Here is a 27267-nt window from a genome sequence, read left to right on the forward strand (position 1 = left end):
TTTCTTTCAGAATTCTCTGTACATTAGATTTACTCACACCGACTTCTTCTGCAAGAGTACGGATAGATGTGGATGAATAATAATATAAGCCAACACATTGATCTCTAAATCTTCAGTTCTAACAGATCTCGTATGACGACGATGCTTCATAGTAGAAAGAAATGACCCAGTTCGCAATTTTTCTACAACTCTCGAAAAAGTCATTCGTGACGGAATGGGTCTGTCTGGAAAACGTTCTTGGTATAGACGTTGTGCTTGACGGCAGTTTTTCTGACATTCCCAAAAATTAATAACATATCAATGCAATCACTTGGACTAAACGCGAAAGGCATACTGGAGTTTTCGCACAAAGAACACAGTTACTGTTTTGCAAAGAATCACTGAATCGAACTGACAAGTAGATACAATTCAACAACATTTGTTACTATGCCATCAACAAGCATAAGCTACTTGATGAAATTGTGCAATATAAAGCAATTCACCCTCAAGTTAGTCACATTCTCAAGAATTTCAATATTATATTCAACTGATATCGATATCGTATCGTAGAGGTGAGAATAATGGTTTGTATTCAGTAGTAGTCTAGTTCAATTTAATAAAAGATATAGACTGGATTCGTATACGAGTAAATAAGTTTTTTGAAACTTTATATTTAAGAAAAAGTGCAATAACTCAACAATGCCGTAACCGAATTTCAAAAACCAAACATGAAATGATATCAGAATTTAACGTAGCATCTGAATATGTAATGATATACAGGGCGTTCTATTTTAAAAAATGGAAATTTGGTCTGTAGCACCTACACCAAACACCCTGTATATTTAAAAATTATATCAAAATATAGCTCTTATGAACTCCTAAAACTTTTGTATGAAACATTTTTGTGTATCTCCTTCAACAAACCAGATATTGCCTGTCACATAAAATGTGGGACACCCGGTACATATTGAATCACAAAAGTATCACAAAAGTAAAATCACTGAAAATAAGTTATAACTGAAAAGAGACATGTAAATAATAATAACCTAACACAAACGTTCAGGATATAAGAACATGGTCAATAAAATTAAATAAATCAGTTTAAACTAAATTGAATCAAATTATTAAAATACCGTAGAAATTACAGTTAGTCTTCTCAATTAAAATTATCATCATAGAATTCTGCTGAGCTATAATAAGGTCTCACAAAAAGCAAGTCTTTCAACTTTTTCTTATGAGCTCTAAGGTCATTTATGGTTCTTATAGCTTGAGGAAGGTGATTGAACATTTTGAGACCGTTATAAATAATGGAGTCTTTAACTAGGGTTGAAGAAGGCAGCGGTAATTTAAAGCTGAATCTTTGCCTGGTTTGATACATTGGCTCGTTCGTCCAAGTTGTTAAACAATACCCTAATTCAGAAGAGAAGGCAGATTGTCTCATATATAAATAAGGAGACCACAGTCAGGATTCTGTTAGTGGCAAAAAGAGGCCGACAAGAGTCCCTAGGCTTGGCTTTGCATATGCATCGTATTGCACGTTTTTGTATTAGTGATACTGATTGAAGACATGTGGTAGAACACACACCCCAAAAGCAAATACCATAACGAAGATGGGATTTAAAAAGGGAATGATAAACCATTCTAGCTTCTGCAGACCCGAGCCCAAATGCAGTTACTCGTATTGCATAACATCCAGAGGAGAGCTTCGATTTCAAAGTATCTACATGTTTGTTGAATTTTAAATTGTCGTCAATGAACAAGCCAAGGAATTTAAAAGTTGCTACGTTGTCAATTTGAATATTATTTAGATGTACGGCTGGAATCTGGCAACGATAGGTCACTACTTTTGTTTTTGATAAATTCAAGCTCAAGAGATTTGAGTCAAACCAGTCTTTCACTTTCGTGATGTCATTCTCAATAACTCCTTACAACGTATGGTTATTAGGAGCATGCCATAAAATTGTAGTTTCCAAGCCTCAGTCTCACTTCAGCTCCTCCATAGACTGTCAATCTATCTCCAGTGGCTGTTTCCAAAACAGGTTCTACTAATAACCTCTTCAAACTATTTCTGTGATTATTCAGAAATCCATCGACAACTGAGCTGTTACTCTTGCGTCCTATCATGGAAATCGAATACCTGGGGTGTTGGTATGCAGCAGCCGAACCCCAAAGTTCTAGTTTCGGTGATCTCGAACGTCGAGCTCTTCTTTTGTTGGATGTTGAACGAGATCGACAGTCCCATCTTAAATGTACTCCTTTGCCGCAGTTATAACATTTTGGCCGCCTTTTTGTCTTAAAGAGTTCTGATAGACCTACCATGAGTTTTATCGGAGTTTTTTCCCAACACCAAATCGTTATTTTCAACACCTCGACACGTGTTTCGATCACCAAGTGATCATCTTCCGAAGAGGAAGATTAAAACTAGAAACTAATGCGAGCTAACCCTATTTATGCTATATAGTGGTTTCCCACTGCTGGTTTCCCACAGCAGTGGGAAACCAGCAAATCAGGAATAGCAGACTACGTTTGGACCCATCAACACAACATCGAGTAGTCCCAAGCTGAGATTTTGCACAGAGAGGAATATTGATTCAGGAGAAAATTCAAGGAAGCCGCTTACATGTTGTCCAACAACGTACTCAGCCAAGCCAGCGTAGAAATACACAACATATGGAAACCCATCATCAAGCGAAAAATGGCCAACTCCCGCCAAACGGTCATCTCCCACGGAACCAGTGAAGCGAAAAATAGAAAGTGGGGATAAGTGAAAGTACTCGAACGACCTATAAATAGTCATCTCTCTGAGGAATCAGTCCAGTCATCACCCGAAGACGATTATTGATACTAACAATCAAAACGTCGTGAACTAACGTGACTTGGAATCTCTCCACTTTTCATTTTTATTTTCTTTTTTCATTTCTTTATTTTTATTTATTCAATTGTTCTATTTTTACTTGTATTTTATTTCACTATTATTTCATTTGAGGTTTACTTTGCTTAATATAATTGTTATTTTCAGCTATTCATTTTTAATTCTTCTTTTTTAATTGTTTCAGGGATTTCAAATCATTTTATATAGTAGACAATGGAAGTCCGAACTAGTGAAAGTATTCATGCATTAATTTCATTATTCCAAATTTAAATTTTTTGAGTTGACCTTTTCAAAAAATAGAAGGGGGGAGGGGGCTTTAAAGAAATGCACTGTAGATATTAAAATTCTATAAATGATTTACTCTTAGACTGTCTTGACACTTTTTAAACGAATTATTATTTTAATGCAGTCAGGTTTTTATAATAAATTCGAAATATCTTGTTCGCGCCCTCTAGACGACATGTCATACAAACACCAATGTATTTTTTATCGAAAAATATCAAGAATTATGCCCTTTAATATAAATTTCATCTCTTTATCTTGTCCCGTTCAAAGGTTTACAATAGAAGGAAAGAGAGACTTTTTGAGCCAGCATTTCAATTAAAACCTGAACCTAAAAGTAAACTCACCTGCACCCTTTGGCATTGGATGAGACTCTGTGTGTGGAGTAAAATCCTGTAGACGACGTGCTCTAACGTTGATTGCTCTTGGAATATCATCCTAGCCAAATCTAATAGTACTTGATTCCTTCTTATTTCTAACTGCGACTTCTCGTACAGGTGAGCATTCCTGAGTCCGATGCCGCAAAACTGCAGGTACTTCGAAAATACTTCTTCATCCACCTTGGTGAAGAGCTGATCGCCAACTTTATTTATAACCTGAAACAAATATTCGCATCATACCAATTCCAGAGCAAATTGAACTGATTCATCACATGCATGATAAGAGCACTTTCCTCATTTCAGTTGAGAGATTTGAAAATTTGATCCAAATAGATACTTACCAAGATATGCCTGGAAAAATAATATATTATGCATGTTTCGACCCATCATAGTATACTATTCTCAGTGCTGACTTGAGATCTTACACTAAATTATTTTCTTATTAAAATTATTGAATTTTCATCAGTCAGTTTCATTTCTAATGCCGGAACTTTACTTACTTGGGCAACTCCAATGACGTCACCGTTGGTATCTTTGATGGGCATGCACAGAAGAGACTTCGTCCTGTAACCTGTCCTACTGTCGACCTCATGGTTGAACCTTTCATCCTGAAAAAAATATAACCCCATTTTAAATTTGCCATTAACTTGGTTATAAAATTGAGTAACCTGTTCACGCACTTTAGGAAAAAATTATCATTTCTTCTGAAGTGGGTATTCATTACACATAATAATAATATAAATAATATTTATTTGTAGTTTCTTATCACATATACAATAATTATTCAATCTATGAAACTAAAAAAAACTACAAATGAAGCTAGAAACAACATCTACGGGAAGGGTACTGTTGATCTTGATTATAGCTTGATTATAGAAAAGAAAACTAAACTAGAGAAAAAAAAAGAAAAAAGAGGAAGGAGAGAGGGAACAGGGAGAGAAAACATGTCAAATGTTCATACTGAAAGTTTCTCAGAAGTATAAAATCTATGAAATCAATGACTTTCTGATTGAGCAGCGATGGGATATTTTTTGCTAATAGCACTTAAACAATAACAATGGAGAAACAGAGGTATTACTATAATGAAGTGGGAAACAATCTAAGAGTCGAAAAAACAATATGAATCATCCAACAAACATAAAAAATGAATGTTTGTGGAATACTCAGAAATGAACATTTGGAAATAATACCAAACAAATTATTATCGATTAGTGCAATTTTCGCTGGAGATTTTTCATTAGGAAAATTACAGAAAAATATCACATCGCCTTAATAATTTGAAAAAAATGCATAATTTTTCCAAAATTGATAATAAAAATGATAAATCAACGTATTCATCTGAAAATGGGATATAAATACAAAAAACAAGTTATGCAAATACATCGGATGAACAGGCAGATTGTCAGCGAGATCTGTTTCTTTAATAAACCTTCAAAATATACAATAATGAAAAGAAAAAAAAATCAAGATATACAATGGAAGACAAATGTACCTAAAACAATACAAGTAATACAAATTTTCTCAAAATGAATTCATACGAACTTGGCAATTATCGATATACAGAGCACCAATTACTGGGATTGAAGTCACTGAGATATTTCTACCCGCTTTGCCCCTTCAGGATACCGCTAACGAGGTATTAAAATAGTGACATGCGACAAACGACGTCAAAAGAGGCGGCCGATCATTTTTTTCTAATTGCGTTAAAGATAATATTGATGGGCGTCGGACTTGGGGTATTAATGTAAATTATCCAATGATAAATTTCGTATGATGCGAAAGTAATTGAAATACGAATGTAGAAAGGGCAAAAAACTGCATTTGATAAATAAGATTTTCGAGGAAAAACTTTTTTATCAGTAATGTGAATTTATAAAATTCTGCATATAAAAATAAATATGTATCATCTGGTGACGTTTAAAAAATTGTTTAATGTCTAAACAGGAATAAATTCCAATAACAAGACATACTAATATTATCAACAAGCATGTTACAGTTTTATATCTGCCTATATACACACAATACACATACATATATACATACATGCATACATACATACATGAATACAATACTAATTTATCAACTAGAAACACCTGAAGCGAGTAAACAAAAACCAAAGTAAAGTAAACATTTGGGAGAGTTAAGCAAAAAATTAGGTGGAAAACTTGTGTGCAGCAAGCTAGGAGAGTAATTGTAAAAAAACCATAAGTCAGATATAGAGCTAACAAGTAAAAACATAGTTCAAGTGTATTACAAAAAAAAATAATTTAGCAGTATTACAGTAGTAGTAATAAGCTCACATGGTAGAATAACTTTCAATTTGGGTTCATGTGTTTTGACTAGAGTGTAAAAGTTTCTCAACGTGGTTCTAAACTTTCAAATCATCTGCAAAGAATAAGAAATTGCTAAAGAGATTATTTCCTATGTCGTTAATGAAGAGTGAGAATAAAAGAGGTGCTAAATTGCTTCCTTGAGGGGCACCACTGTTTGCAATAAATTGGAACGACTTGTGACCCCTATAATCTACGAATAGGATACGTTGAGTTAAGTATGAGCGGATCCATATTGGTGAAGTTTATTGATAGGAATGTTATGATCCAACTTGTCAAACGCCTTCGAGAAATCTGTACGCTATTATTAAGTGCATTACTTACTGATTGTGTGAAGCACATTAAGTTAGTTATAGTTGATATTTTGCTGAAGAAACCATGTTGATTGTTTGAAATGAAATTCTTAACTTCAGGAAAGATTCTGTTGTACAAGAACATCTCAAAAATCTTTGCAAAGTTTGATAAAAAGGTTGTGTAGGTCGGTAGTTTTGGATATTGTTTATGGCACCAGCTTTGAAAATTGGCGAAATTTTTTATATTCTCCATTTTTTAGGAAAGCATCCTGTACTTAGTGTTAGATTGAAGATTGGGTGTAATGGAATAGCTAGGAGGTGTGCACAATCTTTAACGAAAAATCTAGGTTTTAAAGACTATCCATTTTCTTAATTCAACCTATTTAAATCAAAACATTATAATTTGTGGTGGTGTTTAGTCTTCCGATGTAAATCAATTCAATATTATTATTATTGACACTGATGATATCAAATTGATTGTAGATTTGATAATGAAGATGGATACACTCTTCAAACCGTCACCAGATAAGTATACAAACAGAATAGGTTTCCGTGGTTGGAACATCTGAATTTCGGGATGAACCGCGCCCAAAATTTTGCATTGTTCGACGTTCCGGCTTCGACTTTGAAGCCATTTTCAAGAAGTAGAAAAGTGTTTCTGTACTGAGAGACACACTTTAGGGTTTTGTGACTTGACGCCGGCCTCGATCTCTCTACTACCAGACATGATTCTCTTGGAACGCGTGGCGATCAGTTGCTAGATAAATTAACTTCTTGAGTAATTTGTATGATTACCACGTTTTCAATTTGAGGTTGGATGAGAACACCTTTACGGGCAGAAGGACGTAGAAGACCAGTAAGGAATGAGTACCATAATTATTTCAATGAATCGCAAGACCACCCATGTTGATTATTTATGATCGGGTATTCTTCAAATAGTTGCGCAATTATTACTATCCAAGAATGGGTGGTTAGGTACTCAAATTCGAGTAAGGTAATCACTTAAATGAATTGTTCACTCGAACAGACACGTTCCTGTACTCAAGCCAGATCCATAGAATAAGTACTGGACATAACAATGAGGACCCAATTGTTAGAATTTGTTACGTGAATCGTTTGCTACGGAGAAAAACTAACAAGAGCAGTCCTGATTTCTAGAATATTGGGACTTGAAAGTCACAAAGTTCTACAAAATATACTTCTGTTATGTTTTTATAGCACATGAAGATTTATTTCTGTTGAAGGCAGCCATATTTGCAGATTTTTGGACAATTTTGTTGAAACATGTAGTCACAATTACTTTGAAACAAGACTTAGGGACTAGATAAACCAACAAGACCATCGGAAAAATACGCTAAGTTGGTTATGAGACAGTTTCTTGTTGGGTGAGAAGTCAAAATGCCCCATAACTCACATCATCGAATCAAAGTCGACCAGATTCATGAGTCAATACTCACACACGGGACTTTTCATAACTTTACAGTTGTGTCAATCAAAATACAAAACTTAATCACTGAACTGACATTTTGTTTTAGAGTATACGAGGCCTCTTGCAAAAATTTTTCTTGAAAAACATTCATTAATTTATGAATCGAAGAGGTTTTTTGTATTAAAGTGTATAATTTTTAAAATTCTTGCAAAGCGCTTTCGAATTTCGTCATCATCAGGCCTACTGAAAGTAAGTGATCTAATTGAAAAGGAAATTTAGTGAAAATTGAAGTTGCAAAAACTTTTGAGGTTAAAAAATTTGGAAAATTGTTTGACATTACTTACTTGTCAGGCAACAGGAAGTATCAAAATAAGTACATGGCACATTTGTAATATTTTAATTATATAAAACAAAATAGGCTTATAGGCAAGAAAATATATTTTTGGATTGAGGCCATGTGGTTCAGTCAAAGTATTATATGAAGAAGGACAACTTGAGGCAGGATGTGTCAAGCGTCATGTTGAAATAATGGTACCAACTTGAGGAGTGATCCATTATGGATTTAAAATAATTATGTTATGGAGAAGCCTATATAGAATAAATTATATTAGTAATAAATTTTATCAATTATTCATAATCCCTTTATGAAGGGGAAGGAAATCTCTGATAAAGTTGACTTGAGTATTCAAACAATGGTCATTATTGGAAAGATCTTTGGAAATCTCTAACTCTTCAAACAAGTCAAATCTAAGGAAATTTTTAATATTTTGGAATTTCCATTGGGACTGAAGTTATGATTGTGAAGATTTTAAGTGATTGCCAAAAGCAGATTTGTCAGGTTTTTTAAATGTTCATTAATACGAGTAAAAAGGGTTCTATAGGTTCCACCAATGTAAGATGCCGAACAATCAGAGCAGTCAAGCTTGTAGACTCCACTTCTGTGTAGTTTGTTGACTTTGTCTTTGAAATTTACAAAAAAGTCACTCAAGCTATTTTAAGATTAAAAGGAAATTTTTGTGCCAGGTATGGTATTTTCTATAAATTTGGAAATAACAGTACACATATTTTGATCAAAATAAGGCAAGGAAAAATATTTCACAGAAGGTGAATTAATCAAGGTGGTAGAGTTGAAGGCCAATCTTCTATCTGACCTGTGTTTGAATTTACTGATTAATTTGTGAATAATGGATGGTTGATCATTGTTGACAACAATCTGTTTTACTGTATTCAATTCTGAATTGAAATTGGAGGGTGATAAAGGAATGTTCAACAATCTGTTGACATAGCAATTGAAGGCAGCCATTTTATGTTGCATAGGATGAAATGAATTGAAAGGGATGACATGATCAGTCTGGGTTGGTTATCTGTGAATGGAAAAATCTAGTTTGTTGTTAATTTTTGTTTTTGTCATCTGTAGCATTCGTAGATTTACTCATTAATGGTTCGAAAATTATCTCACGAAAAGGAGTCAAATTGTAAAATCCTCACCATCCTCATCAGAAGGCGAAATGAAAAATGGCGTACCGCAAGGTTCAATACTGGGATATAGAAGAAAAATTTATTCTATTCGTCGATGAAACCACAATATTATAGCGTAATAAAACTGTTATTTGATATTTCCAAACAAAGTTGATATAATTTCGCTGTTTAATTAACAGCGAAAATTTTTTGACATCTGTCGAAGAAGAAAAGAAAAAAATAATCAAAAAGGGATAACTGCCAATATATTAGAATTTTTTTGTCCACTTCTGAAGACGAAGGTAGATTTTGGTCTCCGAAACGTTAAGATAAGTTTGTATTATTTCTTAACAATTTTTTTGATAAGCAACATTGTTAAATACGACAAGTTACTGATAAATAGAATTTTTTTTTGTGAAAAATACTTTGAATTCTACGCAGTAACATATCGGGGTAAACTGAAAAGTTTGCCCTTCTACAATTGTATAAAGTTCTCCATTATAATTTTTATATTTTTCAGATTGTGGAAGGTAACAAATACCCAAAAAAGGTCGATAAAAAATATATACATATATTGCATAGTGACTGTCCCTGATGTTTTTTGGATAATATCAATATTATTATCATTATTATTTGAATCTGAACTTGCGCTGGTCGGGCCTTATCTTCCGAAGCCCTGATACATTTAGGAGTGCGCGCCAGCATTATCAACCAACGACTACTCCCCACACCGTGGGGTAAGTGATCATTGGGACCGAGAATCATGTGCCATGAGCAGGCACAATGAGCTGAAAATAGCAGTTTTATTATTACCATTATTATTATTATCACATGAGTATTTGATTCCGGAATCGTTCTACAGTCTTTTTCTATCCAATGTTGTGCTGTATATCTACTCAACAATTTCTTTGAACCTTTAAACAGTTCCCAATTTCTTATACCCACTTATTCTTCACAATGAAAACTTCACACTGTACTGCATTGCTTCAAAACCATTTCTGTGAAATGTCTTTTCCAAAATTTTCCACAACTTTTTGCATTCAGCCAATAAAGTTATTTTTATCCCGCCATGCTGATTAGAATTTAAGAAAAAAGTAGGAACTGTGAATGATTTTGTCGTGAATATGTCAAATACTTCCAATATATATACCATGAGGGAAATAGGAAGTATTTATTTTCAGTTATTTATATTGTACTCATTTGTCAGATTATATTTGTGAAAACATAAACACGGCGACGAATTTTTTTGACGCACTTTTAATTTTCCCAATCATGCTATCTAAATTTGTAATATTCATTAGTCACGAGAAAAATTGCGTCTAAATTTTTGGCAGCGATTGGAACAGACTGCTGATAAAAATATTTATTTATCCTAGACTTAACAAGTGTGTTTCACCAAAATAACCTTAATAGGAGTATGTCTTCTATAGCAGGCGTTGATATCGACACTGTTAATAAATATTGCCTCAGTAAAATATTTTTTTCGTATGAACAAACTTCCTCACTTTCACTTGCCATATTTACGGTTTTGGATGAAGTTTCATCATTTCCTGCGAAAAAATTAGATAACCGTAACATTTTTTTATACTTGTCAAAAACTCATTCAGATTTTTCCTCTAAAGAACAATTTTTCAATATTTTTCAGACCAGACCCATATGAAAGCCGTTGTTTTTAGCTGTTCCAAACCGGTAATACCTACAAGGTCGGTCGAAAGAATTCAGTGTGGTCGATTCGAAAAAGTATTCTATCAACAGTAGTAAACGCTACGTCTCTCTCTCTCTCTCTCTCTCTCTAGCTCTTTCTCCCTAGGAAAAGAGTTATGCTGCGGGCATGAATATCGCGACGGCCAAGCGATGGCGGGGCGACGCCACGATGGAACGGCGGCGATGGATACAACAACATCTACAGTATAGGTTACGCGCATGAAACGAGCAGTTCCACTAGTGTGATTAGGTGATTAGATTATAGTGTTGTAAAAAAAATTATAGTACCAATACTAATAGAAATTGAAGATTTTTTCTCATCTATTTTGTCAAAACCTGCTCTTTGGGACATAAAAAGTGCCATCGCTCTCTATTGCCATGGCTGAAAGCCTTACAATCAAGAATCTTCCCTCTATCTATCGATACTACTGTCAAGGGAACCCCAACTTCTCAGAACTCACCCCCCTCTACGTGCCGCCGACGCTTGACGTCGACCATACGAGAAAGTAAATCATCGGGGGCAGAAGGCCATTTTATTTTATTTTCAAAAAATTACAATAAATAACCTCTAATCCTGATTCCAATACATTATGAAATCAATATAAAGCAAACATAAACTTTAACGATTAACTCTATAACTATTTAGAGCTGAATGACTCTTTCATTCTGATGTGTAATACTCAGACTCTTGCGAAATTACAAATACATGTGTTTACAATCAGATGCCACATTGGCTACAATTTTTTTATTCACTATGATTGGGGAGATCACTGTCCATCCCTAAGTTCTATGGCGCCAAGCTGAAAACCTGCCCTTTACCCTCACCACATTCCTTGTCCATTCATTCACGAACCTTATCCATTCGCTATTCCATCCGTTGTCTCCTCTCAGTGCCATCTCTCCATTTTCCCGCTACTTTTGTTCCTTCCATTCACGCCATCCAGTCCTATCTCCATCCATGCATCTTTTTATCACATGTTCTGTCGTTTCAGGCAGTATAGCCGCAGAAACATAACTCCGGACCCAGATTGAACCTGGTAAGATATCCCGGTAAGTTACCATATACCGTAAGCAGCTGGATGACCTTGCGTGACAGATTTAGTGATTCCTGCCCGACTCTTCTACAGAATATGTAGAACACCTTCCCAGTCTCCCCCATGTCCCATTCTCTCTGCCACTCTGCCTTGATTCGTTCTTCAATTATCTTTCTCTCTTCGTTAATACTACCCATTCTCACTATGTCCCATGTGAGGTTTAGCTTACCCATGCCTTCCGTAGCCTCTTTGTGGGCTTTCTTGTTGCCGAAATTGCTGTCCTCATGGCTCCTCGCATTCCTCTTTTCAATCATTCTCTGTATTCTCGCTACTCTTTTATTCTTTGTTCTTCTTGCTTTCATGCGTTCCAGAGCCATGGCAGAATTACAGTAGTGTTGTAAAGAAAAATATTGTACCAATACCAATGGAAATTGACAGCGAAGATTTTATCTCGTGTATTTTGTCAAAACCTGCTCTATGGGACAGTAAAAAAGTTCGCCATAGCTCGTAATGAAAGGTTGAAAATTCGCCAAAATTACTTCTTCCTTTATTTATTGCATGGACATCATCTCTCCGTTCTCATTAGTAGACTTGGCTCCAAAAATTATCTTCGACGTAAACGATGACGCTCACACTCTACTCCAGCACGACTTACTGACCGAAGTTTTGAGCCCTCCCAAGATACTTCTCCCCATCGCCGAGCCGCGCCTTCATCGCTTGGCCGTCACGATTTTCGTGCCCCCAGCCTTAGATTCACAGGCGGAGCTGCTTCAAAACACGCTGAAACCCATTCTAACAATGGTTCATATTCGCGTTCATAACCAAAAAGAATGACACAAATGATCCTTGCGAAATCTAGGTTAGTGCGTTCGTTGACAAAAACCATTGCAAATTTCTTTTGCAATCCAGCCAAGAGAAATTATTTCAGCGACCTCGTATGCATATGTTTATTGATAAATGGAACACTGCGCACATAAACAATCTTTTCTACGTACTATGAATATACCAAGAAATCTATTGTTGCCTTAAAAGATGTCTTAATGTGCTTTGTGTCAGCATTCACATATCGATATAACGCATCGTGAATATTTATTTTCATATTTTAAATATTAGAGCTATTCATTACTTTCTTCTATGACAATTTCTGCGTATTTTGTTGAAGGGCATGTACGCGATATTTCATGAAGTGAGACGGTATACTGAGGGGAATTTTTCAACAGGTATTTCTTGAAAACTTCGTTTGAGGTAATTATGAACAAACAATGGGAATTCCTAGTACATGCACTCCTCTAAAATATCACAAAATCGACTGATTCCCCTGAACTGAGAATTTTTAGTAAACGTTAACTCGAAATATATACGTTCGTTTGTTACCGGGAAAATGAAAACCAAATATTGGAGATCTGATATTGAGATCCTGTCAGTCTATTCCCAAGGATATTGTAACTTTATTGTTAATAATAATAATAATAATAATAATAATAATAATAAATTGGCTTTATTGATAATACGAAGAAAAACAATACAAAGATATATTTGAAAATGAAAATAGTTTACAGGAGATTCTGGTACTCCTTGGCGAAGTCTAGCTCAAAGCTACTCTAACTCAACCAACAAGCACCACTCCATAATACACGCAAACATACAAAAATAAAAGCAATTAACAGTGATGGTACCACGAAATGAGAACCGTAAATAAAATAATAATTTGTGATTACCTTCTAGAGATAGTTGATAAATAATGTTAATGTTAAAAATGTTGATAAATAATGTTGATGAATAATGTTAATGTTCCTGATAAATAGTGGAGATTATGGAGGTTGTTGACCCTGAGGATCACTAGTTGGTGAATGTGACTTGACCTTTTTTTGACCAAACACGACGTACTGTTAACGATATCTAAGATTTGAAACTAATAATTTTCGTTATCTTTAGTAATACCTGCTTCAAACAAGTTGTACGTATCATTTAGTATCTCTAACGAAAATGAGATGAAACTTTCATTATAAACTTCAGAAATAAAAGTAGTACTTTGTCAACATAGAAACAGTACTTTCAGAAAAACACAGCTTGAGGAAAAACCTATTTTGGGAGGCAGCCTGAAAAAATATATTTCCTCCAAGATTAATTTCAACCAGCTACTTTATTTTCGATCATTTGTTTACTAACAAAGTGTGAACAATAACTTATCATATGGGAGCTGTGGCTCTAGTTCAAAACAGAAGATTCTGTGGCAAATCATTCACAAAATAAAAACACGATAGCAAAAAAGTGACGAACAAATGACTGTCATAATGTTTCGGAGTTCCTCAGGGAGGCCACTGTGGACCATCGCTTCTCAACCGGTTCATGAATGATATTGTGAAAGAAGTATCAGGATCAAATGTTCACTTTTCCATGACGATCCTAAAATTTACCGCGTTATTGCATCTGAAACTGTCTATGTACTTTTCTACAAGAAGACATTAATCAAATAGCTCACTGATGTCTGGTGACTGGCATGGACCTCAATATAGACAAATGTGTTATCAGGTTTTTTTCTCGTTCTCATCCTCGCATGTACTTTGATTACCATACAAAACTGCCTTTCAAAAATCATATATCCAGAGTGGTGCAATCATGCCTACTACTCTGAAGATCCTATACTATAGTTTAATTCGTTCTGACCTTGATTATTTTTCTGCCATCTGATATCCATGGTATTATGTACTAACAATCTCTCAAACTTGTTCACTGACTTCGAATTGGGTTGTAAAATAGGGAATTATACTTTTTTTTGCTGCGCTGCGTGAAACAAAAATGGTCGTTTCTATTTATGATGGAACTAAGTGTTGGACGGCTGACTACTGTTATACCTGTCTGGTTCGATTCTTCTTCAATAATTATTGAAACAATTTTTGTGTTATAAAGTGCCCATATTCATGTATTTCTATGGTCTCTCTGAATAGCCTGGTTTTATCACGAACTTACCTACATTCAAAGACAATGTCATGTATGCCTTCTGAGAGAGACAATTCTCTATTCTCTATCGTGTCTTTGGGTTCAAAAATGCACCCTCAACTCCACAATCATTCGAAGATCCTTCTAATTTGGTCCAACACTCTGCGTATGTAGGCCAGGAAAGTTCTTCCATTGGCCGTTAGCTCCAGTGTAACCGTGTAGTGTTTTTAATGGGTCGTAAGTCTCGGTTTATTTCGGCCTCGTTATATCCTTTACCCAGAAACGCATTTTTCAGATGACACATATGTAGCCCTTCCGGTTCGTTGATACGTCTTGCCCCCTCTACCGCATTCTTAACAACTCCTCTTTTCTGATGCGCATGATGAATGGATTGCTTGTTCAAATATCGGTCCGTATGAGTTGGTTTTCTGTATACTTCATGTCCCCGTCTGTCACGTTGCCGTACATCCAGAAAAGCGATTCTCCCTTTCCGTTTTTTTTTCATTTCTCCTGAGTTTTCGGGTTCCAAGAATTCAAATATCCCAGAAATTTTGCCCATTCTTCTTCCCCGTGACTACAAACCACGAAAATATCAACATATCGGGGACAACGGGAGGGCGAACCGGCGAATGTTCTAGAGCTCGTCGTTCGAATTGTTCCATGTAGAAGTTGGTAACTACTGGACTCGGTGGACTTCCCATTGCAACTCCTTCTTTTTGCTCATACAATTTTCACTCGCAATGAAAGTATGTTGAATTCAAGCAATGTTCATATAAGGTAATGATGTCTGGAGGGATGAACCCGCTAATGAGGTTTCACTAGGTTATGTTAGGTCCAAAGTGAGTGGGTCTGCTGTTTCATCATTAATGAGGCAGTCGGATAGTCAAGGTGCAAGATTCCCACCTTGATACCCGTGACAACTTTCCCATATGAGGGTTTTTGCACATCAGCTACACCTGACGATGCCTCAGACTTAGCGGTGCAGGTTTTTTTCGCCTCTGGTTTTGGTAAATCATTACTTGAGCGCAAACGTTTGCTAACCTGCTTATGGGGGTTTGTTCCTCCACTTGAGACAGATTCTGCGTACGCCGCTCAAGAATTTGGTGCAAAGTGGTTTCATAAGGTACCCCGCTTTTGAGGAGACAACTCAGTCATTTCCTGGCTGCACCACTAAACGTTTTTTTAAGGTTCAGTTTTTGGATCAGGTGTTGGAGAGTTGAGAAGCTCTCGCTCCAGATCTGAATTTACAGGGAGGTCAGTTGGAGTCGTAAGCTTGATATCCACCATCTCCTCTGTAGACTCAGCATAAGAAAGAATTTTCAAGTTTACTCTGTCCATAAAAGTCCCACGAGTAGCAGAAGGTCAATCACGGCAGAGCCACGCATTACCGTGACAAGGCGATGCTATGACGAGAGGGCGCCCGGTATCTCGAAGGTTCCGTAGAGACAGCTGATGGCTCAGTGTCATTCATCCTCTTGGCACGGATACACATACCTTAGGATTGAGCCGTCGTTGGGATGCCATTCAGTGAGGGAATAACAGAACCACAAGTGATTCTGTCATTCCCGTATCCAGCGGGGCTACGTGGAAGCAGGCATCCGATGGCCGGTTAGCTCAACCCCCACATCCCAGGGTTTCACTAACCGGAACCGTTGTGAATGAAGAGCGCTTCGCATGCATACGAGTGATTTCCAATGCGTAAGTAATATCAAGTTCATACAGGTGTAACAAATTCATTAAAACATGTTCTATTTCATAATTTTAGTTGAAAAAAAGATTTTTGGAACATATGGTCATATGAAGTTGGGCTATCAAAATAAACCAAACGTTTTTACACATTTCATATGAAAACCAACTGCAATGCAATTTAATTAAATCAATGGTGAGGGTTTCTCCGTAATAGAATTGAGTAGAATTATTAGAATTAAGTAGAATTATTAGAATTAAGTAAAATTATTAGAATTAAGTAGAAGAAAAAAATTACAACACCTCTAACCCCTACGACAGTTGATGGTGAATACAAAGAGAGTGTTATGTCAAAACCAAGTACCTATAATATTTGTCACTCTGAAAAATTGATTACATATTTTTTGTGTGAGAAGAAGGGATAAAAGATTTCTTTTATATAATCATTTAATCACTCACCTGGTAGGCGTCGGGTATATTAACGGGCTCCCCACTCTCAGCCACGTAGCCAACTATGCCCGTTCCTAGTGGTATTTTGATCTCTTCTTTTTTTTCCATCTCCATGAGGGTACTCTTGGAACAGACATCGAACAGCTTGGATACTAAACACCGATCTCTGTTTCCACTTCCGGGACTGTGAGGACATCCACTGTTTTTATCGCCTTGGACTAGAAAGAGGGAGCCACGGTCGGCATGGAGGAGCATACAAACATTCTGGAGAATTTTGTGACACAAACACCGAACTTCGAGCTCGTTACAGATGTCCTTCACCTGAAATGAAAGTTTGAAAAATATGTAGTTACATGTACTCACAACCCTGTTGATTTTTCATTCTGCTCAAATTATGGACAATTCTGTCAATAGATATAGAAGCAAAGAACTTCGCAATTAGAGAATTAGGGATAAACTGGTGTACAATTCCAAAGGGTCTAGATCCTTCTGATCGGAAGCTAAAGCTATTAATCAAAACTTTACAAAATCTACAATACCACCACTTATACAAGCGGATGATTCAATTGCAAAAACAGCCATAGAAAAGTCAAATCTACTAGCTGAACAATATCGTCCCATTCCTCAGTCGATTTTTTGGTCTAAGCACATTCTATTTCCACAGTGGAATTCACAATGCTGGAAATTACTTTTAAACAACGTCTAGTCAGGCGAATTTTGAAACAGCTTAATATCAACAAGGCATCGGGTCTTTCTTTCTTCTAATATAGTGATATTTTCCCGTGGGTTGGGCTACCTATCGGGGGCGTCCCCAGGTGGTAGATAGGGGAACGGCCAGGGGACTGGAGGCCCTGTCCGGGAAGCCAATGTCGCCTTACGGACGGGGTCGCCGGACTCCTGGTCAGTGGCAGAAATAAGTAGGGTGAGGGGAACTAAAACTCCCTACCGTGAACCAGCCTACCCAAGCAAGGTCAGGCGACAGCTGAATGGCCGAATGATATGTGATCACGAACGATCCCCTTGGGGAACTGGGCGGAACCTCATTGTAATCAGCCTACCTCTGGTAATGCGGGGCTCTGCTAGAGGTGACCAACTATTCCCGTGCTACTCGTGGGAACACACATGAATGGAACAAACACAGAAACAGAAACAACAAAAACCAATCCCGAGGCTGTACAGACGTGCTCACTTCAATCTAAGGCGGTGGCTGGGGATGAACAGAAATGCCCACCTCAATCTACCGCTTGGAATGTAATACAAAGTCCAAGGCGTAAGCGCATTTGCGGTGCCTATGCCAAAAGGAGAAAGAGAGTGAAGAAGACAGAAGTGGCAGCAACTATAAGTGCACCCTCCTCCTCCCCCACTTCACCTCCAACAGCAAGGGCACATCCTGCGGCAGGCGCCAAGAGCTCCGCAAGGAACCGGCGGCCCCTGCAGGAAAGCTCCCTCAGTTGTGCACCTCCACGGAGGGATCCCCAAAAAGGTTGAAGAAGCCGCGCAGCGACAGTAATGTCCCTGTACCTTCCAAAACCTTCGCGAAGGCCACCGTGAGACACCTCAAGGTTGCCAAAGAGAGTGTGTTTCCCAGAGACCTGTCCACTTTCCTGGAAAGGACAGGATGGACGATGACCAAGGAGGACAACTCCTCGGGAGGATGTACAACGGGTCATATGTGGCCTAAGTACTGTAGGTCTACACGCACGCACCGTACTCTACAGATATGGATAGTGAAATTTTTTAAACAACTACTTCTGAGAGGTTATTCGAAAAGATACAATCTCTAGACGGTTCAAAATTTTTTCAAGTGTTTCAAAGTGTAGCATCAATTTCAATATTCTAAGTTTTCCTAACTGGTTCCATTAATACTATTTTAAATAGTTACATTAATTCTGCCACTCGTTATTCAACTAGCGAGATTCTGAGGCTTTCACTGGCGGAATATTTCAGGAAAGACAAAAAAATCGTTTCTTTTCCACCCCCCATTAAAGCGACTTCCGTTTCGCAGGTGGTAGTGATGTATCTGTGAGCCGTGGGAAGATTTTTGCGTGGTCTCTTGCATGATGAGGCTGAATTAGTTTATGATGAGTTTCTGAATGTGTCCAGAGTCGCACTGATGAGATTCGTTTCTGTGACGTAAGTTGGAAATATTTTTGAAACGGGATTGCTATCGGATTGAAGGCGGATGTGGTAAAATGAGTGATGGAAGACTAACTCTACCTATTCATGACGCGGAAGGGGATTTTTTATCTTCGGGCTCAATTCACTTGACAAAATGACTACATTTTTCAACAACGATCATTAGAAATATTCCATAACAGTTTTAAAAATATTAAAAAATACCATAGATTTGATAGTGGTCAAATTGACAAATCTATTTAATAACTGTATTAGAGCAGGTGTTTTTCCAGAAATTTTCAAACATAGTTAAAGTTATCCCAATACATAAAACTGGTGATTTTGATCTTCCAGATAATTTCAGACCTATTTCTCTCATTCCTTTTTTAGGAAAAATATTCCAGAAAATTTTGAAAATTCGTTTATCCATGTACCTACTTTTAGAAATCCGAATTGCTTCATGAAAATCAGTTTGGATTTCGGAAGAACACCTCCACTATAAAAGCTGTAGCCAAAGCAGTTGAAAACATAGTAGAAGGATTTGAAGACTCTATTTGACTTAACAAAAGCATTTGATTGCGTAAATCATGATTTGCTACTCGAAAAACTGAATCCATACGGCGTATGAGGTATAACCCTAGCTCTCTTTGACTCGTACCTTAAAGATAGAAGACAGTCAGTGTGCTTCAATGCTATCACGTCAGAAACAGTAACAATGAAATATGGGGTACCGCAGGGCTCTGTGCTGGGGCCCCTTCGATTTATCATTTACGTAAATGACTTATTTTATCATTTAGTTGATTCAACCTGTTCGCGGATGACACCACTATCTTTCATCAAAATATAAACCAGACAATAACAAATGGAGCAACTGAAAAAAAAGCCGAATGTTGGTTTGCAACAAACAGTTTGAAACTCAACGCTAGCAAAACAAATCATATGACATTTTCGTCACAGGCAACACGTTGCAATGAACCTACAAAACTTTTAGGAATTTTTCTAGATCCCTTCCTGAATTGGACGTTTCACATCGAGAGGCTCTGCTCCAAACTTTCAAGCTCCATTTTTATTCTGAGAAAACTGAATAATATAATAAGTTTTGACACACTAATGAATATCTACTATGCTTTTTTTCACTCTCATCTGAATTATTGCTAGTGCTGCCTTCAGAGACCATTGTGAATCAGAAATTCAATGTCATGACACTACCTGCTCTTTATATTTTCCACCAAGTACTAGAAATCTATAGTAGAAAAAATAAACTTAGTATAAATTCAAACTTTCATGAGTATAACACCCGAGGTGCTGGACATCTCAGACCACAGAGATTTAGATTAAATAAATCTGCTAATAATTCTCTAGATATTGCTCTCTACAATAAATTGCCATCCAGTTGGAAAATTCTAGATATAATTTGCTTGAAAAAAAATTAAAATGATTTCTTTCGGAAAATGTGTTTTATTCAATTCGTGAGTATATGGACACACCTGTTAGCGATACGCGTAGTCGTAGTAACACCTGAAATAGTTATGTTATTGATTCCATGTGGAGTTCAGATCTACAGGACCTTACAAATGTACATCTTTTTAGACCTGCTACAAATATACATTGTATTTACGTAGTTGATAACGTTATCTATCTTATATATCTATCTATCTATCTATCAACAACTAGAACTGAATGTCACTGGAAAATGGTACAACTGAATCTCTACAATATTTTATACAGGCAAGGTGTCGTAGGATTTTTTGGGTTATTTCCTGCAACAGAAAAGATAATACAATCTGGCAAATGACGTCCTGTATTGTTAAACTAGTGTCTGTTCATTTTTAGTGTTATTTTATTACTGTTAGATAAAACAATTTTTCCAGTATTCAGTTGTCATTAAATTCTCATTTATTATCAATGTAGTTCCTGGAATAAACATCGTCCTTATTCTTAAGCAGATAATTGACACCTCATATTTTAATGAAAGGATGAACTCATCATGTCTTTTTCCATTATTCATGTCCTGCCTTCAATACCACAAATCTATTGATTTTACTTTCAAGGTAATTGATGATTCTGTGACATCCTTGATCCACCGCTGTTTCCTTCCGTTTTGAATAAGATAATGTAAAAAGTTTATGTACCACGTATAAATGAAATACCAGGGTCTTTCCTTGAGGCCGGAATCTTATAATGAATGAATTCTGAAGAGAAAATATTAATTTTATACATTAACTTGTTTTCAGTTCAAATGTTTCAAGAATATTTGATATAGCAGTCCAGAGATCAGAAGTTCTAAAAATTTTCATATGTATTTGAATTTCTCATGTAATTTAAGCACTACAAAAAGTGAATAATTTTAATAAATTGATGGATGTAGACGTTACTATTTTATTTTTCTATTTTTTTCTTTCAATACTCACAATACCACGACAAGGCAAAGCAGGAATTCCCAAACAAATGTGTTTAGTTTCTTGTTCAAAAAGCCATGACGTATGTATAATTTTTTGATAGTAGCTACAGCGGCAGATTTTTCATATTTTGTTGATATGGAAACTTTTCACCCAATTCTGCATTTTTTTCAGTTCAAGATTTTTCACTACGTCTGGAATTGAGGAAAAAACCTTTGCCTATTACTTGTTTTTCCCAAGAACTTGAAATTTTTAAAATGAATATTACAAAATGACACCTTACTTTCAACACTCATATCATAAATAGCTATTTCAAATTTTTTACGACATTCGAACAAGTTAAAAGAGAACAAGGTTGACTATAAATCATAAACATATTATATGTTTAACTGTGAGACAAAGTTATAAATTTTCTATTTCATCAAACAGGAAGTATACAGGATCGAATTTGAAATGAATGAAATAATCCTTGGATTAATCGATGATCAACTACTTGTACGTGATAAATAATTGAAATCACTTCTGAAAAAACGACACTGAGACTGCTAGAGAAAAGGGACAAAAACTGCTCGGGGACAAAGGCTAGTTATAATTCTTCTAGAGGTGAAGACGTGACTGAAATAGTTTAAATCACTGAAGTCAACTGAAATTATTGATTACAATTCAAATCTTTCGTCGGAATCTTCAGTGTCAGTTAGCCAATTCAATCGGTTTCAAAATTTGGAAGTGTTCTGAAGGATTTTCAAATGCCTGTATTCATCAAATTTGATGAGTCATGCAAAGGAGGTACACATGAACATTCAGGTTCATCCTGTGCCAGGTACACAGGATGAACCTGAATCTAATCTAGTCTACTGATTCGGCCCTTCACCATGTGGTTGGCAGAATCGAGAGATCATTGGACAATAAAGAATCAACCCTGGGTATATTTATAGATAACAAGGGAGCGTTTGATAAAACAACCTTTCCAACAATCACCCAGCAACTACACTTCAGGAATGTACACCTGGTAGTACACCTTTCGTCTGAAAGACGGATGTGTATAATCCTAGCGGATAGCAAGGCGTTTATTTACCCTCTTCGAAATAATATTGAAACATTTTTCAATAGAAGATTTTCTGGAATTCAACAGAAATGAATAGATAGAGAATACAAATCCTTCATGGAAACAAACAGTTTCAAGAAGCAAAAAAACTTTGGAACAGCACACTGGTGTTGTCAGAACGTGATTTTATCGAAACCACGGTTCTGTATTGGAAAGAATACTTGCTAGGAGTTGAAACTACAAAACGAAATCATACTCAGATTTAGTGAAATACTTTAGATGCGAAGATAAGGATGTTTGTATATTTACACAGCACTTCAATTAGGATCATTATCACTTTCAAATTGTTAAGTTAGACTAGACGAAAACAACAAATTTCTATTGAATGATCATTTCAATCTGGAGTTTCTGGTTCAGATTGTAATCAGATAAGAGATCAAGGTTTTAATTTATAGATATTGTCCTAAAGCTGATTTTTTGAATTCGGTTCTGATTTATGTGGATCAGCACAATAATTACTACTATAATTGAAAAGATTATCAACAGTGAAATAGTCTAGACTACAAATAACAGGTTTAACGGAGGTAGCGATAAGTAATTGAAAAAAATATTCATTTAGCACCAACCATTAAAGCAATTATCAATGCTTTTGAATCCGTGGTTGATAAATAATTATTATCAGCCAGTTCTTGAGTCTATGAGAGAAACCCTTCTCAAAAAAACCTTCAAAAATCTTAGAAAAAGAAGCAGTCATGCATATTTTATCAATCATCTATATTTCATCAGATATACGTGCCGGTTTACTAAGGGCAGAACACTGAGAATATAGATCAATGATCTACAGAAAGATTGAAGTTTTTGAAGAAAAATATACTGTGTGTTTTCAATAAATTTAATTCATGCCAGACGTTCCAATGCTATCTATCAAGTTCTTTCAATTGTTTATCATTCACCATTATATTATTTACTGAACGAATTCGTATATTTGCGTATTGTTTTGAGTTTAAACAACTATGCCCACCGAGCATATGTGGGATTTCCTTGAACGAGCAATCTCAAACAGAATTAATCTTCTCATCACCCTTCAAGAACTCACACATGCAACTAAAGAAGAATGGAACAACATCCCAATGGATACCAATACCGCTATTATTGTTTCCATGCACAGGCAACAGTGCAACACCTCACTGTAGAACAGTTCCGTTGAAATTAAATAAAGCGCCAATTTGCATTGGTTACATAACCGAATTGAATGTCCAATTATTTTAACCCATTAAATATCACTATTGAAAAAAATCACATACCTTCTAGACATTTGAATAAACGAAAATCAACGAAAATAATTTTTTTCCGTGATTATTTTATTAGTTGATTAACTAGTTAATTAACTAAATTTTACAAGTCCTAAATTTACATCAAAACCTTGATAATTTTCAATCTAAAAACCTCAAATTTTGTTCACATCTCGGAGCTTTTCTTGAAAGCCTCCAAAAAAGATTTCTGTGGGAAAAATAAAGAAATTTGGATTTTTTACTTTGTTATTAATAATCAAAAACGTTAAAAAGTGAAAAATTCAATTGAAGCAATGGAAAAAAAAATAAATTCAAATCTATTTGTATTCTTATTATTTAAAGTCACATAAAAATGATTATTCATAATTTTCAGCTCTATTGTATGTTTATATTGTTTATAAGATATTTGAAAAATTTTTTGGGGGATTTTTATCAGTGATTAATATTATAGTTTTCAAAAATAAAATCATTTAAAAATTATTGCTTTTGTTGATTAACAATTTTTTTTGCTACTAAATTTTTTAAATCATAATTTCTATTTCTCTTTAATATTGTAAAAAAAAAGCTTTTCTTAAATTATATTTTCTTTATTTATGCTATGCAAATTTGAAGTAAATGAGTGTTTTAATGATCAACAAATAAATTAACAATCAAGTAAAGCACACCAAAGAATGAAATAAATAAAATTCACTAAGTTATTCATCATCAGAACAATTAGTTTGAGAAAATGAGAACCATGAGGAATTACCAAACGCAAAAATAGAAAATTAAAAAATTTGTAGAAAATTAAGAAAACTTTTCTTGAACAGAAAGTGACACATGGTTGTTTTTGTTATGTTTGGTAGTATTAAAAAAAATATATTGTGAAAATAAATTTGCTTAAAACAAATTGTTTATTGCATAAAAATAAAATATGAATATAAAATAAATGTTTTTTTTTTCAGAATATCAAAGAGAAATAGAAATTATGATTTTAAAAAAATCATTCCTTATTACTCCTATTCAGTAGCAAAACAATTTGGTAATCAACAAATGCATTTTAAAGAAATAATTTTTCTTTAAAAGAAACGATTTGTATTTGAAAATCATAATATTCATCCCTGATAAAAATCCCTCCAAAAAAATTTCAAATATCTTATAAACATTGTTATAACAATTGTTATAAACATTTGTTTATAACAATTTTTCAAACGAATAGAGCTAAAAATTATAAAAATAGATTTTTATGTAATCTTAAATACGAATAAATTTGAATATAAAAAAGTCACTGCTTTAATTGAATTTTCCACTTTTTAACGTTTTTGATTACTAATAACAAAGTGGAAAATCGAAATTTTTCAATTTTTCTAACAGGAGGCTTTCAAGAAAAACTCCAAGAAGTGAACAGAATTTGGGGTTCTTAGTTTAAAAATCATCAGGGTGTTTATGTAAATTTGAAACTTGTAAAAATTAGTTAATTAATTAAAGTATTATGTAATAAAATAATCACGGGAAAAAATGTTTTCCATGAATTTTCGTTTATTCTAGTGTGTAGAAGGTATGTGATAACGATATTCAATGGGTTAAAATAGTTCTTATTGTTCATAGGTCCGTATTGGTCAGCGCGTGCTGATAGAGTTCCGGAAGGTGAAACTTTTTTTTAGGAAATTTCCTCCTTTTTAAGGATCTTCCTTCAAATTTAGGATATCTTTAATATTTTCCGAGATATTTTCAAAAAACCAAACCTCTCTTTTTTTACTGAATTGCTTATAACTTTTGCAATTTTTTAGAGGCCCCCTTCAAATTTTTCAAAAAGTTGCTAGAGGTCATTGCGAATCGAATGATCCCTGGAACATAATTTTCGGTGCCCTTGGACAGACGTTCCAAAAAAAGGCAACATTTCAATTCTCAGTTCGATGTCTTTATCGCGAGACCAAGCATTCAAAGTTTTTTGTTTATGGTTTTTTTTTATGACTTACCAGAAAGAAGATTGAGTGTGTTGTGAATGATTTTAGAAGTTGAATCGCAACCGTTTTGAAAACGATATAATCAGTTCGTTCGCCATCTCCTCGATATACCGCTATTTATCCCTTTTGTGAATGTTGTGTCAACGAGTATATGCATCAACAGTTAAGTTATCTGGAAAACATTCCAAGGAGCTCCTGAGAAAACCATTGCAGCTTATACAAGAGGAAAACTCCAACTATCAGGTAACTTCGATGCTCTCGTATCGAAATTAATTACAATTAAAATTACAGTCCACTGATAACGCCATTTATGTACTTTCGCTATATCTTTTGTATTTTTAACGTACAGTGACCCAGACTAGTAGGTATATGAAACCATATTAGGTCGAGATGCTGTTTCCAGCCACGGTCTGCGTTATCTACGTCTTGCTACGAGAGGTTGTGATCAACCAAAAGCTAACCAATGGACTCACCAATTCAAAAATGAGATCCTTTTCGTCCATCTGCCTCAACTCATGCCTTGACCTCCGATGCCTTCGACCTGGGGTTGGACTACTCGTACCGCCAGGAGTTTGATTCTCGTTTGTTAAAAACGTAGGCTGACCGTCGATGGTGTTGATCATGGGTTTCAGGAGGCCACCTCGCTCGAACTCGTGTGCGGAGATCTTCCGGACGGGTGTTGTAGCGCCCGAACTTGCTCTTGATTGGTTGTGAGTGGGTGAAGCCAGTTCTACACTGGATGAAGTTGGAGTGGCGTGGGAAACTTGCCATTGTTCGACAACCTGGCGAGTGGCTTTCCTGAAAAAAAAGGACAGTGTTTATTATCTTATTCCAGATGGTGCGAGCCACAATGAAGCCTCGCGGGTTGCAGTTAAAAACTGCAGATATAATAAGAGAAGATTGACGATTGATTTACTCATCATTTTTATTGGGCGTACACTATCTCATCAACAAGAAATTGTCTACAAAAAAGTCGCCAAAGTTCTGATAAGTATCATCAAAAAAAATGTATGTTTCTGTACGCATCAAGTGGCTGCAGGGGTCGAACCAATTGAAGGTCTTGAATTTTCGGAAATTTCGTAACGCGAAACTGGATTTACGGAATTTTCGAACAGCGGCCCAGGCCGTGTACTAGTACGCGTATGCAGATAGTGAGGAAGTACAGTCCTCATAGGGCATTTTTCCATAAGCTAAACACAAAGTTTCAGCTGTGATTCCTCTAAAAAAAAAATTAAAATTTTTCATTTTCAGTGTTTAACTTATGGAAAAAGCAAAATGGCGGAGAGGACTGTAATTCATCACTATTTACGTACGAGTCGGTACGGGCTCTCAGTATCGGAGAACGCGATGATTTTATAAATGACACATTTTTATGTAAAGCATCATTATAACTGTTTCAAATTCACTAGTGTTTGATAAATTAATTTATAAATCATGGAAATACGGTAAACCTGTGTTATGGGACTTCACGTGCGTTGACACGGTCGCGGCTTCCCATCTAGCCGAAAGTTCCAAGTCTGCTGGAACTGCAGCATTGTCTGGCGAGAAATTGAAAAGAAAAAAATACCAAAATCTTGGAAACAACTATCTGTTTCATCCAGTAGCGGTTGAAACTTTTGGTGTTTATGGCCCG

The 27267-nt window shown here is 35.5% G+C and overlaps 1 protein-coding gene across 3 annotated transcripts in view; it reads right to left on the minus strand.

The window, feature by feature from the left end:
• Positions 1–27267, minus strand: part of Pde11 (Phosphodiesterase 11) — a 140235-nt gene that overhangs the window by 37179 nt on the left and 75789 nt on the right. For all 3 annotated transcript variants that reach the window (XM_074178756.1, XM_074178755.1, XM_074178754.1), the window contains 4 exons: positions 26108–26432; positions 16847–17158; positions 4014–4121; positions 3481–3729 (listed from right to left, as the gene is read on the minus strand). In XM_074178756.1, coding sequence (XP_074034857.1) covers positions 3481–3729; positions 4014–4121; positions 16847–17158; positions 26108–26432 — 994 coding nt within the window. The remainder of the gene's footprint in view (positions 1–3480; positions 3730–4013; positions 4122–16846; positions 17159–26107; positions 26433–27267) is intronic.

Source organism: Leptinotarsa decemlineata, unplaced genomic scaffold (genome assembly GCF_025532065.1).
Source record: "Leptinotarsa decemlineata unplaced genomic scaffold, Ldec_3_MD MMD2_tig00004307_RagTag_RagTag, whole genome shotgun sequence".
Lineage (NCBI taxonomy): Eukaryota > Metazoa > Arthropoda > Insecta > Coleoptera > Chrysomelidae > Leptinotarsa > Leptinotarsa decemlineata.